General features: G+C 38.1%; 3 protein-coding genes across 6 annotated transcripts; all 3 read right to left on the bottom strand.

Moving 5' to 3' along the window:
* Nucleotides 1-404: 404 nt before the first annotated feature.
* LOC147284698 (auxilin-related protein 1-like) lies at nt 405-1,936 on the bottom strand. Of its 3 annotated transcripts, XM_086242978.1 has the most exons (5): nt 1,810-1,926; nt 1,515-1,576; nt 1,204-1,339; nt 791-967; nt 405-690 (listed from the first exon to the last, which is right to left on the bottom strand). In XM_086242978.1, exons 3-5 carry the CDS (start codon nt 1,333-1,335, stop codon nt 655-657), a joined length of 345 nt encoding a protein of 114 aa, XP_086099104.1. In that variant the 5' UTR covers nt 1,336-1,339; nt 1,515-1,576; nt 1,810-1,926; the 3' UTR covers nt 405-654. The 3 variants fall into 3 exon arrangements, with proteins under 3 accessions (XP_086099104.1, XP_086099102.1, XP_086099105.1); XM_086242976.1 differs by lacking the exon at nt 1,515-1,576 and having other exon boundaries at nt 1,810-1,936; XM_086242979.1 differs by lacking the exon at nt 1,810-1,926 and having other exon boundaries at nt 1,515-1,706.
* A 1,943-nt stretch (nt 1,937-3,879) lies between these two features.
* On the bottom strand, nt 3,880-6,176 carry LOC147284697 (Tetratricopeptide repeat (TPR)-like superfamily protein). Its single transcript, XM_086245179.1, has one exon. The coding sequence runs from the start codon at nt 5,887-5,889 to the stop codon at nt 4,276-4,278; it is 1,614 nt and encodes a 537-aa protein (XP_086101305.1). The 5' UTR covers nt 5,890-6,176; the 3' UTR covers nt 3,880-4,275.
* Nucleotides 6,177-6,675: 499 nt separating this feature from the next.
* Nucleotides 6,676-13,145, bottom strand: LOC147284696 (Chaperone DnaJ-domain superfamily protein). Of its 2 annotated transcripts, none has more exons than XM_086242973.1 (8): nt 12,627-13,145; nt 8,218-11,833; nt 8,062-8,128; nt 7,844-7,926; nt 7,690-7,755; nt 7,515-7,604; nt 7,094-7,270; nt 6,676-6,917 (listed from the first exon to the last, which is right to left on the bottom strand). In XM_086242973.1, the coding sequence occupies exons 1-8, from the start codon at nt 13,010-13,012 to the stop codon at nt 6,882-6,884; spliced, it is 4,521 nt and encodes a 1,506-aa protein (XP_086099099.1). In that variant the 5' UTR covers nt 13,013-13,145; the 3' UTR covers nt 6,676-6,881. The 2 variants fall into 2 exon arrangements, with proteins under 2 accessions (XP_086099099.1, XP_086099100.1); XM_086242974.1 differs by having other exon boundaries at nt 8,062-8,119.
* Between the last annotated feature and the right edge of the window lie 3,534 nt (nt 13,146-16,679).

Here is a 16,679-nt window from a genome sequence, read left to right as displayed (position 1 = left end):
GTAAACGTATAGGACGAGTTAGGGTGGTCATGAATCGGGTCATGGGGCATTAAAGGTCCGAACTACAAAATCATGGGTTGGGTACTAGAAAAGTAGAAAACCATAACCGTAAGCCAAGTCTCTGCTACGTCATTATTAGAGAGGGTGGTGGAAGGGAACATGCGTTTGGTCGAAGAATACTAGGAAGCTAGGAAGAGACACACAGCTCATCAGATGGTGCGAGTGTCGTACGATGTCTTTTATTTTTTAGTAAATATAAAAATCTTACCCCAAGAAACAAAAAGCCAAAACTAAGAAAGCAACAAGCAAACAAAAGACTTCGGCTCAACCCTGAAAATCCTGTTATTCCTTTCCCTCTTGTATTTTACACACAGTGACACTCTGTGACAGTGACTGATAAACAATTTCTGGGAAATACTAGGGAGTTGTTTATTATGAACAAATAACACCCCTATTTCATTCAATTATATTTGCCGCGAAACTATTCTTTTGAGCTTTAAAGTTTAAAGCTCACAATCAGAACCTACATGGATGACTACAATCAACTGATGAATATAAATATATATAGATATATAGATAATTACTAGCGTATCAAATGATTCAAACTACATATATAATATGCAGCTAGCTTCTCAGCATACATACAAGAGCCTGCTACCGCTCTTCTGAGTTGAATTTGGTCCAAGCTTCCTGTAGTGAAACAGACCAACCAACCAAATAAGACAAGTGTAGGAAGAATTAGAACTACACTCATATATCATGCCACAAAAGAGAATGGACTTTAACACACCCTTAGAAGATCGAAAACCTTTTCGCATATGTACTTCTGTTGAATACTTGCACCCCGTAGTGTTAATTTGTCAGGATGGACACAAAGAGTGGCTTTTCTGTAAGCTTTCTTTACAGCAGCAGCAGTTATGACTTCTGTTAAGGGAATAGGCTGCCAATCACTATCAGGCCCAAGGATCTGCCAGTGAATAAAAATTAGTTCAAGTAACCCCCGCTAGAGCCTCACTCTCTAGACTGAATTTTTATTAAGATCAAGTTCAAACAATAAAGGAGGTTCATGAAGAATGCATTTATTTCTAACTACAATAGTTATATAGTAGATATCATTAGACAAGTTGCACTTGAGAATTTGAGGTAAATTTAAATTTTTATGATGCCATGATTCCAAAACACATGCAGATCAAAAACACCTACATATTGCAAGGTTGAAGGTAATGCACGCAAGTTCCCCTCTTTTCCACTTGACCACCTCTTGACAACCGCATCCAGAGTCGGCGTGGCAGTGAAAGTGAAAGTCGGTATGGCAGTGAAAGTGAAAGTTGGCATGGCTTGCATCATCAATTCAAACACCCAAAATAAACAACACAACAAAACCCTAGTTTTCATCACAATCAATTCAATAATCCTAAAACTAAACACGTACAATTCATTCGATATGAAGCTAGTAGAGACCTAAGGCACAAAACTTTTATCCTCCAGAAATAAATATGCGGTCCGTCAATTACCATAAACAAAAACAATCAAATAAAACCCGAATCTGGAAGAGCCCTAACGCTTTGTTTGGTTGCTGAGAAAAAAAAAGTGAGAAATCCTCCTCCAAGGTTCTCGGAGACGCCGATTCTCAGCAAGCAAACAGAGATGCAACAGAACCCAGAAACCAAAACATAAAACAAAACAAAAACCAGATACAAAAAAGAGCAAACAGAGAGAGAGAGAGAGAGAGAGAGAGAGAGAGAGAGAGAGAGAGAGAGAGAGAGAGAGAGAAATGGAATATTGAAGAAAATAAAAAAAGGAAAATACCAGAGACGATGAGAGGAAGTGACTCGAAGCGTCGAAACGAAGGCGATTTAGTAGTTGGGAAGAGAAGGAGGGATGAGAGAGGAGTGCGTTGAAAGCACCATAATTTTGGGGGATGATATTTTGGTTTTACCTTCCTTGCTTTTCAAGGTTTGAATTATGAACATTTTCTATTTTTTACCAATTTTTTTTTTTTTTTTGGCCATGCTCTATTTTTCACCATTTAATTAATTTATTTTTATCCCATGCTTAATAACTAATTTCAGTTGATAACGATATACAATTTATCAAAGAATGAATAATTTAATGATTTGTAATTTAATTAATTTTGTATAGAAATAATTTTTAAAAAATGATCCCAAATTAGAAAAAAAAAAAAAAAAAAAAAAGATAGATAACATTTCTTTTTGAGTAATAAGCTAATAACAGGAGGGGGAGGAGTTGAGAATAACTAAAAGCCTAAATTTCCTAGAATAACCCAACCCTGTGTTATAGCTCAAAACTTTCGGCGCATTATAGGCTGGTCTTCATGCTTTAATGTTTGGACCTTTTTAATCTGGGCTTTGCGGGCGTGCCACCGGTTTGGGCCTCTGATGGTCCAATGCCGGAATTTTATATTTTTTGATAGCCCAAAGAAATAATTTCTCTAAAAACGATAGTGTCTACTAAGTAAGAACCACTAACTCAATACAAATTATTCTTTTGTCTAGATCTTATTAGGATTTTTACCGGTTAAAAATGAATATAAATGCTATTATCAATCACATAAATCATGGCCATAAAAACTTTTCATATTAATAAGCATAAATCTTAACTCAGATGATCAATGGGGAATAGATTTAGAAACAACTTTAATAATAATTCATTTTCATAAATATTATGACTGAAAATAAACAGACTGAGATACACAAATCCCAAAATGGATACCAAAACTAAGTTTTAACCAGTCGGCAGAAATAGACAAGAAACATAGGCCAACAAATGAGATGCAATTTTAATGTTCTGCCCTCTTTGACGTCAGCCCTATCAGGTCATTCATGCCAATCCATTGCCAGCTGTTCTTTTTTCTCTTATCTTGATAACCTGTATCATATTCCTTCAGTTAGTCATCAACCGAAGTCGTCTGCTTCTATTTCCCTATTTTGGCTTTGTTTCCCTTTGGTTGATCATCAACCAAAGTCATCTTTTTAGCTTGGGCTTTTTCGGGCTTCTTTTACTCCTCTCTGATTTCCCTTGCCTGTAAACCCAAAAGAACCAGTCTTTACCCAATTCAGGATTTTAGGCCCAAACACCCTGCAAGACCATCTGCCAAAGCATTTTGCTCTTTGTAGATATGACTAATCTTTACACACCACTGTCTATTGAGAACTGCCTTGCAGCTGCTGATAATACTAAAGAGAGGGTGGAAATTATCCACCTGGTTCAAGATAGCATTAACAGCAATGCTAGAGCCCAACTCAAACTCCAATTGTCTTCAACTCTTTTATAAAAGAGTTGAAATGAAAATCTAATCACCTTTTACCATGGAGGATATATTTTGCTTCTACAATGGAAGTTTCCACAGCTTTCATTCACGCATGCTTTGTGTAAAGAACATGTGGCTATTGAATGTTGATCTGACCCTAAATAAACTATAAAAAAGGGATTAAGGCAACTCCAGTCTCAGCATAAGTGAAATCTGCCACCCAAAAATAATCCAAAGGGGTTTGCTGACACGTGTATGAAGTGTCAAAGGCAAAGTCTTCCTTCACATTAAAAAATGCAACCTTTTTTTTATATATATGTGGTTCTTGTGTACCATTACTTTTCCCATGTTGAAGTAGAGCCACAAATCACAAAGATTCTGAATCTTAAAGTGGAGCCGTGGAGGGGCTTAGATTCTCATATCACTTTTCCAAATATCTCAGCGAGACTCAATTTGATTGCAACCTCTCAAGTTGGACCAACATTCACCTTTCTCTGTGTCAACTGTCAGCGCACTAAAAATGAATTACTTGTAATATTTATAGCACCATGGAGGAAGATGAAAGAGATTAAACAAACAAATAAAAAGATAGAGCAGCTGCAGATACTTCTTTCTATACAATATGTCACAGGAAATATGATTATCTTTGCTTCCAATCAAAAATTTACATTCCCAGAATCACAAAGCATGCAGATCTAACCCTTTTGTTTTTTTTATTCTGATTCACACACAATATTACCAAAACTAATCAATCTTACAGATCATTCTTTTGTGCTTCACCTGGCGTTGAATTTCTTGATGAACCAAATACGCCAGCCAGCAAGCTCATGGCCCTCTTCAACTATCCTTCAAAAAAGTTCGATGCCTAGCCTCCTGAGTACACAGTCCACAAAACAATATGTCCCTTCTCTCCCTCAGCGTCATAGCTATGCTACTGCATTCAACCATGCAAAGATTTCTCGACAACCCGTATAAAAAATGTTGTACTTACTACTCTTGATTTCTCAAACAGAAACCCTGATGGCATTTTCATGGCAGTGCGAGTCAGTGACCCAGCTACTTGCAGTTTCCTTAACCTGTCCTTTCATCTTCATGATGCTTCTCAATTCATCTGCAGAATCCCACCTTCCAATGGCTGCATAAAAGTTTGATATGAGCACATAATTCCCAGGATTATTTGGCTCTAACTGCAAAAGCTGTTTTGCAGCAACCTTGCCCCTCGTAACATCCAGGTTATGGCTACAAGCATTCACCATTGCTGCCCATACTGCTGCTGTAGGCCTAATTCTATGCCTAACCATATCATCAAACACACACCATACTTCATCTATCTGACCAGCACGGCCTAACATATCTATGTAACAGACATAGTGCTCTGGATCCAGGTCCAGACCGTACCTCTCTGTCACTGAATTAAAACATTCTCGGCCTTGCTCCACCAGCCCCGAGTGCCCACAAGCTGAGAGAAGAGCAAGAAAAGTCACAGAATTAGGCAAGACTCCAGTTCCTTCCTCCCCCATCTTCTTGAACAGATCAAGAGCTTCAAGCCCGTTCCCATGACTTCCATGTGCATCAATCATGCTCGTCCATGAAATTACATCTTTATTGCAAATTCCATTGAACAAAGATTGAGCATTCGAAATTTTCCCACACTTTGCATACATGTCCAACAGTACATTGCACATTTGAGTATCAAATGTGAACCCATGGCGTATTGCCAAGCAGTGTATCTGCTTCCCAATCCACAAATTTGAATTCTCAGAGCAAGCAGCGAGAGCACTGGTGAGTGCAACTACATTGGGTTTCATGGTAGACAAAATCGACAATGCCTCTTCATACTTTTGATTCCGAACACACCCAGCAATTAAAGAATTGAGCATGACATCATCCTTCCTACACTTCAAGTTGGAGAACACTTTCATGGCTTCCCTAATACACCCAACACCAGAGTAGAAGTCAACCAAAGCAGTACCCAAAACTACCATATCACGGCCCATCCCAACCACCAACCCATGAACCTGCTTACCCTGTGGAAAGGCCTTCAAAGAGGCACAAGCTTTAAGCAGAGAACACAAAGTAAACTCGCTGAACTCCACTCTCTCCCTCCTCATTGCTTCAAACATACCCAGTGTTTCTCGCGCAAGCCCATGGCGTAAAAAACTTGAGAGCATAGCATTCCAAGTCACAACATCCTTGAACTCCATCTCTTCAAAGACTCGAACGGAGTCCTCGAAACACCCGTACTTGGAGTACATGTCCATTACAGCAGTCTTAGCTACAGTTCCGGACTCACTACCCGTTTTGACCATAAGACCGTGGACTTGCCTGCCACGTTCAGGGCATGGCAACGCCCTGCACGCACCCAATACTGGAGTGAAAGTGTGCGCATTCAGGTCGTGTTTCTCACGGTGAATGCAGCAGAAGAGATCCCATGTGGTGGAAAATTCGCCATTTCGGGTATATGAGGCAAGAAGTGAGTTGAGGGAGTAGAGGTCTCTTTGAGCTGTTTCATCGAACAAGTGGTAGGTGCGTGAGTGAAAGCCTTTTAAACAACCACATATGACGGGAAAGTGAAGTAAACGTATAGGACGAGTTAGGGTGGTCATGAATCGGGTCATGGGGCATTAAAGGTCCGAACTACAAAATCATGGGTTGGGTACTAGAAAAGTAGAAAACCATAAACGTAAGCTAAGTCTCTGCTCCGTCATTATTAGAGAGGGTGGTGGAAGGGAACATGCGTTTGGTCGAAGAATACTAGGAAGAGACACACAGCTCATCAGATGGTGCAAGTGTCGTACGATGTCTTTTATTTTTTAGTAAATAAAAAAATCTTATTGAAAGGTACATACGGAGGGCTCACCCCACCAAGAAACAAAAAGCCAAAACTAACAGAGCAACAAGCAAACAAAAGACTTCGGCTCAACCCTGAAAATCCTGTTATTCCTTTCCCTCTTGTATTTTACACACAGTGACACTCTGTGACAGTGACTGATAAACAATTTCTGGGAAATACTAGGGAGTTTTATTATTCCAATGGGAAGCAGCTCCCTTGTTTATGTGCATTAAATAAGAACTCTTGAAAGTAAAAAAAACACAAGTAGATAATCCATTTTCCTCTCATATAAGTATATAACATGTTCTTAGAATCTTAGGTCATCATAATAATGATTAAAATTCTGAAAAATGTTCTCTTGTATAGACAATTTAATAAGTTGATGTACTAAAATTATCAATGTCGGCCATTAGTTATATGAATTCTTATATAAATGTATAACCCAATATGATGAATTCTTAGCAAGAGAACATCACCCTTCAAACCCCTTCTATATTTGCCGGTCGAGATGGAAGGAAAGTTTTATATGCCTTCTTCTGTCCTTAATTTACTCGACAGTAACACGTGACTATGAACAAATAACACCCCTATTTCTTTCAATTATATTTGCCGCGAAACTATTCTTTTGAGCTTTAAAGTTTAAAGCTCACAATCAGAAACTACATGGATGACTACAATCAACTGATGAATATAAATATATATAGATATATAGATAATTACTAGCGTATCAAATTACATATATAATATGCAGCTTCTCAGCATACATACAAGAGGCTGCTACCGCTCTTCTGAGTTGAATTTGGTCCAAGCTTCCTGTAGTGAAACAGACCAACCAACCAAATAAGACAAGTGAAGGAGGAAGTCAAGCTGGTTATAAAGCTTTTGCACACACCCACACACACACACATATAATACTTTGAAAAATGTCCCACCAGTTCTTGTTCTAAACTCATATATCAAGCCACAAAAGAAAATGGACTTTAACACACCTTTAGAAGATCGAAAACCTTTTCACATATGTACTTCTGTTGAATACTTGCACCCCGTTGTTGTAATTTGTCAGGATGGACACAAAGAGTGGCTTTCCTGTAAGCTTTCTTTACAGCAGCAGCAGTTATGACTTCTGTTAAGGGAATAGGCTGCCAACCACTATCAGGCCCAAGGATCTGCCAGTGAATAAAAATTAGTTCAAGTAACCCCCGCTAGAGCCTCACTCTATAGACTGAATTTTTATTAAGATCAAGTTCAAACAATAAAGGAGGTTCATGAAGAATGCATTTATTTCTAACTACAATAGTTATATAGTAGATATCAACAGACAAGTTGCACTTGAGAATTTGAGGTAAATTTAAAATTTTATGATGCCATGATGCCATGATGCCAAAACACATCCAGTTAAAAAACACCTACATATTGCAAGGTTGAAAGTAATGCACGCAAGTTCCCCTCTTTTCCACTTGACCACCTCTTGACATCCGCATCCAGAGTCTCAGCAAATCTCTACAAACAGAATTAGATCCAAGTGAATCAGATAGAAATGCAACAACAGTTTGATGTTCCAGAAATTAGTGTAGAGAATAATTACATTTCTCTCTGCTTGTTCTCTTTGTGCAAGTAGATCACGCATATTCTTCTCTGCAAGAGCTTTTGCCTGAACCAGTGCCAGAAAGCTCGGAATTATAATGGTATGTATAGACAGACAATATCACACACAGATTATAAATGATTTAAAATCATACCGCTCGTTCAGCCGTTCTAGCATGCCTCTCTAGTCTAGCTTTACACCTTTGAGCTGATTCACCTTCAACTCCCTCATATCTCTCTGTGTAATAGAAAGTTTCAGAAAAGACCATTAGTCTAGAACCAACCAAGCTTAAGTCAAACATCGATGGAAATTGATGAGAATTTTGAAAAATATTTGCATGAAATAACCCTTGGAGCATTAAAAAACACATACCACCATAAATTGAGGAATATGGATATCTTGAACCCCCGGTGCTCTGAAATTGAGGGTCCTGTAGATCCTATGAAATTAACAGCCATTTCAGATTGCTGTTAGAGAAAATGCATTCATTAAAAGGGGGAGAAATCCAGTGGACAAAAGAATACTAACCGAGGATGAATAGCACTGTCTCAGCCCGTTATTTCTAGAAGAAGCAGCGAATTTATCAGAAACAGATCTTTGGACTCGTTCTCTTGCCTCAAAAGCAGCCCTGTCAGCCATTAATTTTTCTGCAGCACGCTCTCGAGCCTCTGCAGTTGCTCTCTCTACTGCAGCCCGTTCTGCCTTGAGCCTGGCCTCCATAGCTGCCTTCCCTGCCAATGACTTCTCCTTGGCCTCTGCACATGCCTTCTCTAATCTTTCACGAGCCTCTGTCATTGCTCTTTGTCGAGCTTCAGCTGTCGCTCTCTCCACAGCAGCCCTTTCTGCCCTCTCACGAACTTCCACATATGCCCATTCACGAGCTTCAAGTGTTGCTTTATCAACAGCCATCCTATCTTTTTCTCTTTCCCTCTCCCTTTCTCTTTCTTCCTCCATCTTTCTGAGGCGATCATTTTCAAACTCTCTCTCTCTTTTCAACCTTTCAATTTCTTTCTCCCCATTTTTAAGGGTTTCTTTAACATTCTTCTCTTTTCTCTCTGGCACCTGGCCTGCATTAACCTGCTGAGATGATTTCTGGCTGTTTACTTCTGCCATAGCTGGATGAGCTGCGTCTGTTTTCCTCTTATTTTCAACAAACTCTTTTACCCGTTCAGGTGTCAAGTTTTCTTCCCGATTTGAGGCTGCTTGCTTCAAGTCCTTTTCTCTCTCTTTCCATTCCTGAGCAACTTCCTTCTTTTGAGTTTCATGATCAAGGTCCAGTCGAGAGGTACTCCTAAATTTCTCAATATGTGGTTGTCCAATGTCAGTGCCAGCATCTCCTGCCTTCTTCACGTGGTTGTCTAAAGGAATTGACTCATAGGCATCTTCCATTCTTAATTGGCTCTTTTCATGTTCTATATCTCCTTGGACCATGACAAATGCTTTGAACTTTTCAACAACCGGAAGATCTGCCACTTCAAATCCCTCCAATTCCCTTTTGCTAACTTTAGGTTCAGTACTAATTTCTTCCCCTGCTTTCTCCTCACTGTCATCTAAGGGAAGAGACTCATTAGCATCTCCCCTTCTGAACTGGTTCTCTCCATTTTCCAAATCCTCGTGGGACACACCAGATGCTTTGAATTTTAAATCAATCAACACACTAACTGGTTCAACTACTTCTGGTTGTGTACCACTATTTTTGTATTCAGTCCTTTGCCCTCCATTATTTCCAGTAGCAGGGGCCTGCTGAGTTACTTCCATTGCTTCACTGTTTTCATCTTTCTTGTTAGCCATTCGAGTTGCTTGACAGTTCTTATTACAATCCTGGTTACATGTCTCATCAGATACCATGAGATGCTCCCCTTCCATGGGCAGTGTTCCTTTAACCGAACGTAGTTCCTGACCATTTTCATTCCACTCTGTTCCCACATGTGTCTTGTTTAGGACCTTCAGTTCTTCCCAGTTACCAGCACCTTCAACAGTCTTCTCAGTCTTTTCTGACCCTCTAGCCTCTTCTAATGTGTTTTCAGTTTCTACTTGCTGAAATGCTTCTTTTAATCTTCTCTCATTTCCTTCTTTGTTCTGAGCTACCTTTAATCTTGTTATGTCATATTGCTGTTCGCAAGCATTAGCCATTTTATGTCTCTGCTCATTTTCCTCTCTTTCATGGGCACCCTTTTGCCTCTTATCATATTCTTCCCTCTCAACAGCTTCTTTCAGCCGCCTCTCATTTTCTTCTCTTTGAGTAGCCTCTTCCTGTTTCTTCTTCTTTTCCAACTCAAGAGCCTCTTTTAATTTCTTCTCATTTTCTTGCAACTCAAGAGCCTCTTTCAATTTCTTCTCATTTTCTTGCAACTCAAGAGCCTTTTTCAGCCTCTTCTCATTTTCTACCTGCTCAAGAACCTCCTTTAACCTCTTCTCATTTTCTTCCTGCTCAAGAACCTTCTTCAGTCTCTTCTCATTTTCTGCTTGTTTAAATGCCTCTTCAAGCCTTCTTTCATTCTCTTCCTCCTCCAAAGCTTCTTTTTGTCTATTTTCAAAGTCTTCCCTTCCACAAGATTCCTCGAGTCTTTTCTCACTTCTAATTCTTTTATCATTTTCTTTCAACTTTGCTTCATTTTCCTTCATTCTAGCCTGCTTAAGTTTGAACTTACTTTCTTTATCTTGAACCTCTACCATGTTGCCATGTTTTTCTGACTTTTCAGATCCATCTCTTTGCTTCTCAGGTTCCGCAGGCAGCTTGCCCATTATAGAGCTCATCTCATTCTGTGCCTTCTCACAAATTTCTTGAGCCACTTTTACCTTTTTCTCATGCTCTTTTCGCCTGTGTGCCTCCTTAGTAGCTTTTGATCTTACATTGCATTCCTCCCATCCATGAGGTTTCTTCTCAAGTTCTTCCACATTGTGATCTTCTATAACTGCTCTTACTTTCCTACCATTTTCTTCTTGCTGCTCCAATGCTTTCATGGTTGCCTTATCTTTCTGCCTAGACTCATGACTTTTTGTGTTCTGAATCAAAATCTTTTCTTTGTTTGCCTGCTCAAAAGCCTTTTTGGACTCATGTAATGCCACCAATTCAAAATATTGCGTCGCTTCTTGCCATTCACTAGCTTCATCAATTTTAAAAGACCCTTGAGATGACCAGGATCCCTTCCCATACTTCTCTTGTGAAAAATTTCCAGCCACGTTTAGAGATTTTTCATCTTCTAAAGCTTCTGGAACTTCTCTGGATGCCTTCAAAACCTTTTGCCTTCCCTCCCTAACAGAAAATTTCATCCCACTGTCTTCCCTTTTAGAACTGCCCTGCACTCTATCATCTTTCATACTATTGGAACCATCAACAATCTTACCCACCTTTCCTTCCTTCTCTTTTATTTCTTTCTTTGACCTCGATTTTGTATGGCTTTGTAAACCCTCTTTCTTCCTCTTCATTAACTCTTTTGCACTTTTCAATTGTACTTTAGCTTTCTCCATTGCTTCTTTCATAGCTGCTGCAGAGGCTGCAGCAGATGAACTTGCATCTACCTGTACATCAAAGAAAGGGGGAGAACTATCACCTGTAGTCCTGTCAGAAGCAACAGTGTTAGAATTTGAAGACAATCTACCAGAATCTCCACTGCTTCCATCGAGTATGGGCGGTGGTCGAGAGGGTGGTGGCAATTGAGAGGGCTGAGTTCTAAGATTTATGTCCAATATAGTTACAAACGGCTCTTTTTGATGAGGACTGTTTCTAACATATCCTCTTTCAGGTTTACGGTTGTCTCCAAATGTGTGTCCACCAGAACTACCATTAGGTGGGTGTGACAGAGTCTTTTTGAGATGCTTTTCATTCACCATTTCCGCATTATAGTTCATATATAACTTGCTATCATCAATCACGTGGAAGATTGGATTCTCATTTTCTGTCTGTTGCGAGGGAGTGATTTCATCTAGCACAAATGAATACCCAGGGACGACATGTACCTGGCTTACATGTTTCATCCCATTCAAAGAACCTTCATTGCTTTGTTGAGCTTTATGATATGACATGTTGAACTCTGTACTTCCATCAAAGGACAGGTAAGGATCTCCATTTGAAGAGCACTGGTACTGGTTCTTGCCAGAATGATCTGACCCTTCTGATAGAGACCCAGATTCTGCAGGAGTCCTATGAACGAGGAAGCAAGACAAACATATTCTAACATCAAATTCTAACATTGCTACGCTCAAATTAGGTAAAACAACTTCTTTTCCTCATTTAATAAAACAAATATAGACAAAACAGTTAGGTTTCTTAATTCTTCAACATTTTCATGTGTAAAGACGCTCATTCAGCAAGATTGGTACATATTTTTGTATAGGTGGTAAATTGTTAGACTTCCGGTCTGCAATGGCCATTAAGATCAAGAAGTTTTTCAAGAAGAGGAGTAGAGCAAAGGTGTTGAGCCCAGGTTTGTGTCACAACCTTGAACCAAAACCACCCAGAGATCCCAACAGAAAAGTTAATCTCGAAGCCCAGTTACACACATTAGTTAGCCTCATTTACTATCAGAGAGGTCAAAAATTTACTTACAACCCAATTTTTTTAAATTAAAAACCTCCCTTTAGACATTTTTTCTAACTTATTGAACCCAAAAAGCCCCAGATCACAGTTTTCACTGGCTGTCAATTACCTCGTCAAAATTTGCCCATATACCTTAATCTACAAGGCTTCTTTGTTTTGGTCACCTAGTTCGACTTAAAACCCAAAACATTGAAACAAATATATGTGTTCCCCAAAATGCTAAAAACCATAGACATTGTTCAACGAGCTCACATGTAGCTGCTACACAGTAATTATCCACACATTTCAGGTAAAAAAATTTACTTTAAAAACACATTCTCCACACATTTGACTAGGAATTAAGCAATGAAAGTACCAAAAGCTAACAACTTAAGAGCAAATAAATGCATGATCATACCAAGCTTCGTCAGAGGAATCATCATCAACATCACAATCTCCACCCTTGGATTGGCTAACCAAGTCATCGTAGGAGACCGCGAAATCCAGACCGTTGAAGCCTCCGAAGACCTCGCTGTAGTCGAAGCCGGAGCTCCGCACATCGAAGAAGACCTCGTTCTCGTCGACGGCGGGAACATCCAGCACCGGAATCGAGGAAGCGCGTGACGCGTGGAAGCTCCCAAAAATCTCGCTGTAGTCCTCCAGGCGAGGCGAGAGAGACGAAAGGCCAAACTTTGGCGGGCCTCCGTAAACGTCGTCGTAAAGCGTCTTGGCCAAAAAGCCGCCATTGTTGATCATTTTCGAAGACGACCTGTTTGGATGGCGAGTATGCGAAAGATTCTCCATGATAAAAAAAAATGAAAATGAAAAAATTTCCTACTCCTGGCCTCCTAGGGTTTGCTTTTTGAACCGTTTGGCTTTCTTCGCTCCGTTTTCTCTCTCTCTCTCTCTACTGCAGCTGAGTCTCTGCTGCAGAGTCTGAGGACTCCTCAGAACTCAGAAAGAGGACGACGAAAGAGGAAAATAAAAGGAAAAGTGTGAAATGACGGAAAAGGACTCGTATAATTGTACTGCATTTTTTGCATGACGAATTTTCTTTTTCCTTTTGAAATTTTCAATTTTGGAATGACCGGTTTATCCGGTAACCGGTGACAAAGTGCCATTGGGAATTTGGGTATTTTTATATTGGGTTCGAATCTCTGATATCGTCCTATGCGTCCAAGTGCCCAACCGAACTGTCCCAATTTGGGTACGAAGACCTAACCTGGTTCCCCACACAAGGGTCGTTTCATGGTTTGGCAAGGACTTGGGTATGTGTACGCTTGTGCCTTGTGGACACCCCTTGTTTGGTGGTATTTGACTATTTGTGGGGTGAGGTTGTAAATATCATCAACTTCAATGGCAAAAAAGTTGGCCATCAACAAGCAACTAGCTACTTCTATTTGTAAAATTATTAGAATGGACCGAATGGTGGTGGTCCTGAGTTTTTGAGATTTTCTCTTAGACTGCCCCTTTAGGAATGGTAGAGGCTGTAGTTTGAGGTAGTGGTAGGAGTTTTTAGGTATTAAATGACATCATTTGATTCGATTTGGCGAAAGATGGTTTGTCATGTTTTGTTTGGAGGAGAATATCATGGGTCAGTAATCTAAGTGCGGGCTGTCGATTTACGTAGATTTTACACCAATCAACAATGTACTTTAACGAGTTTTTTTATTGTTACAAGTTTACAACAGTCAAGTTGAGAAGAAAATAGAATAGATGTTTGCTTGTGATGATCTTACAACACGCTTTAGTCCATCGTCAATTGATCAATAGTTGTGGACGGTTGATTTTTAATCCAAAAATAAATACTTAAGAGAGAGTTACACATGGGCCATTTAGAAGTTTTTATTTATTTGTACAATTTTATATATTTTTTTAGTTATAAAGAAAGATCGAACTTGAGTGCATTGTTGATAATTTACAGTCTTTTCAATTGAAATACTAATAATTAATTGTACAATTGTAATTTAGTGGAGTACAACTTTAAAGTAGAGCGCTTAAAGTTTACTCTCAACATATTCAAAACCTACCTCATTATCTTACATACCCTCACCACTTATACCAACTTCAAAAGAGTTAATACGTTCATAATTTAGTAGGGTACATAGTACTAGAACATTTTCATAGGCTATATATCTAAGAATAAAGTTCAACTTTTCACTTTCCCCTCTTTGAATAAATATAACAATCATAATTTAAGACATGAGTCACATGACAAGCTTTCACAATAGTGTAAAAAATGTTGGTTAGAAAAGAGCTTTCATATTGCATAAAGAGAAACATCAAATTTACAATGCAGATTTCCAATAGTGTAAAAACATTAATGCATAACCATGGTTTACAAGAGGATTGCTAATCAAGCAATCAACGATAACGTGAAATTGGAATGAATTTGTTAATAAACCATAGAGTTGATGTATGAGTTTTGGGCATTGGATTTTCTTTTTTTTTAAGGTGTGATTGAGAAGATTTCACTTAGAAAATGGAAAACTGTCTTAGATATTTCTCATAATTTGACACAAAAATCATCATCAACTTTGGAAATTGCTCATGTACAATAATATTCCCAACACAAATTGCAACAAAGAAAAGCATTGAAACCCAATTTTGTTTTTATATTCTCTACCTAATCCACCACTTTTAAATTCATCCAATCATCAAGGAATAAAGTTTTGTCAACAGCTTGCAAGCAAAAATTAGGTGTCAACATTAAAAATGCATAAACAACCCATCAAAGAGTGGTAGTTGGAGCAATTTAATGTGGATAATTTATATGCATGCAATGTGTGTGCTTTGATGCTTTCCCCACAATTTGAAGGGTTTTGATGGAGACATTAGATTATGGCATTAATTATAAGCCAAGCTGTTCACAGAGAGTGAGGCAATTAGTCCTCCTGGCTCAATGTTGTGGGGGGCCAAAGCCAATCATTCAAATTGGTTGCACCAATTTGCCTTCAAATTGACCTTGGGGCTAATTATTAACATGGCCCTGGCAGCAGTAGAAGCATTAAGCTCAACTGCTCACTCCTGCAACAGAAAATGAGGACAATCACAAGCTAGCACTGTTACAGTGTTACTTGTCTTTAGATCTTATAATGAATTTTACACATGAATGATTGTCAGACAATCACTAGTTGATGTGTAGATTGACAATAAATCGCTTTAACAATTTTCATAATAAAAGTTTTGTACTACTTGATTCAATTGTCACTGGTAGTTAAGTACTTATCACCAAGATGACATTTTTTGGATTCTTTGATATACTTGTCCAATTCTAATTATCCCAATCAGAAAAAAAAAAAAATCCTAATTATGTATAAAAAATTTAATAACTATGAGTATGACACCACGCATATCCTTAAATATAATTACACACTCAAAAAATATTTTGAATTTATTTCTTCTTTTACTTACATGTCCTTAGATTTATAATACAGAATTAACATTAAGAATCAAAAGATGAAAAAAAAAAAAAAAAAAAACATTAAGAATCAAATGAAAACAAATAAGGAATCTCGATCCATAAAGGTAAGGGCGAAAGTGGAATTTTGGCCCATGAGTATGTTAATGAAATACAATCTTTACAAAGAAGCAAGCACAAGCTCCCATTGTTACTTGAATATGTTTTTTTATATTTTATTATTATTTTTTTTTTTTTATAAAGACCCATAAAGCTTGCTGGGCAGCAAATATTATTATTTTTAAGATACCCAACTAAAAATAAAGAAAACCATGTTCTTCTTTTGAAGACCTGCCTAAGATTCATATTCCAAAGAAACAACACTGTCTGTCTCTCTCTGTCTGAAAGCAGGACAAAAAAAATAAAAAATAAAAAATAAAAAAAAGGATTAAAACAATAAAACAAGGTTCTGGGAATCCGAATGTGAATTTAGTAATTTATTAGCCAAACATGGACCGTATCTTCTTTTGATTACTTTGGCACTTGTCCCCGTATGGCCTGTCAAGCAGCTTCTCCTTTTCTTACAGGTAAAATTCATTGCTTTTCCTGGTTCAAAGATTCAAAGAAATGTTGCAAATTAATAAAAGCCTTAATTATGCTCATATCACCTAAGTTATATCATTATATCGTGTGTGTCGGATTTTGTTTCGAAACTTATTTTAATTCATTTTACTTTTTAAATTACGTTATATATTTTAAATTACTTTTATTTTGTTATGTTCATCATTTTTTTTACTAATAAAACTAAAACGATATCCATTTGTTACATAAGAGGCTCATGACTCGTGATTCATGAAAATTAACAAATGAGACAAACACTTTGGTTCTTTAAATATTTAGAATTCTTAAATTTTATCGATCCCTTATAAAATAAAATCACATTAATATTCATCTCCAGACTCGAGGTCAGTATTTGTATGATTTACTTCGGCCATCTGAATCTCAAGTCCGGTCTTGAGCATAATTAAACAATTAGAAAAGAAAATGTGGGGTTGCTTCAATTCTTTATCA

The sequence above is a fragment of the Dryas octopetala genome, chromosome 5 (genome assembly GCF_963921425.1).
Source record: "Dryas octopetala chromosome 5, drDryOcto1.1, whole genome shotgun sequence".
NCBI classification, from domain to species: Eukaryota; Viridiplantae; Streptophyta; class Magnoliopsida; order Rosales; family Rosaceae; genus Dryas; species Dryas octopetala.
Note: the sequence above shows the minus strand (reverse complement) of the source record. Positions and strands in the feature narration are given on the sequence as shown.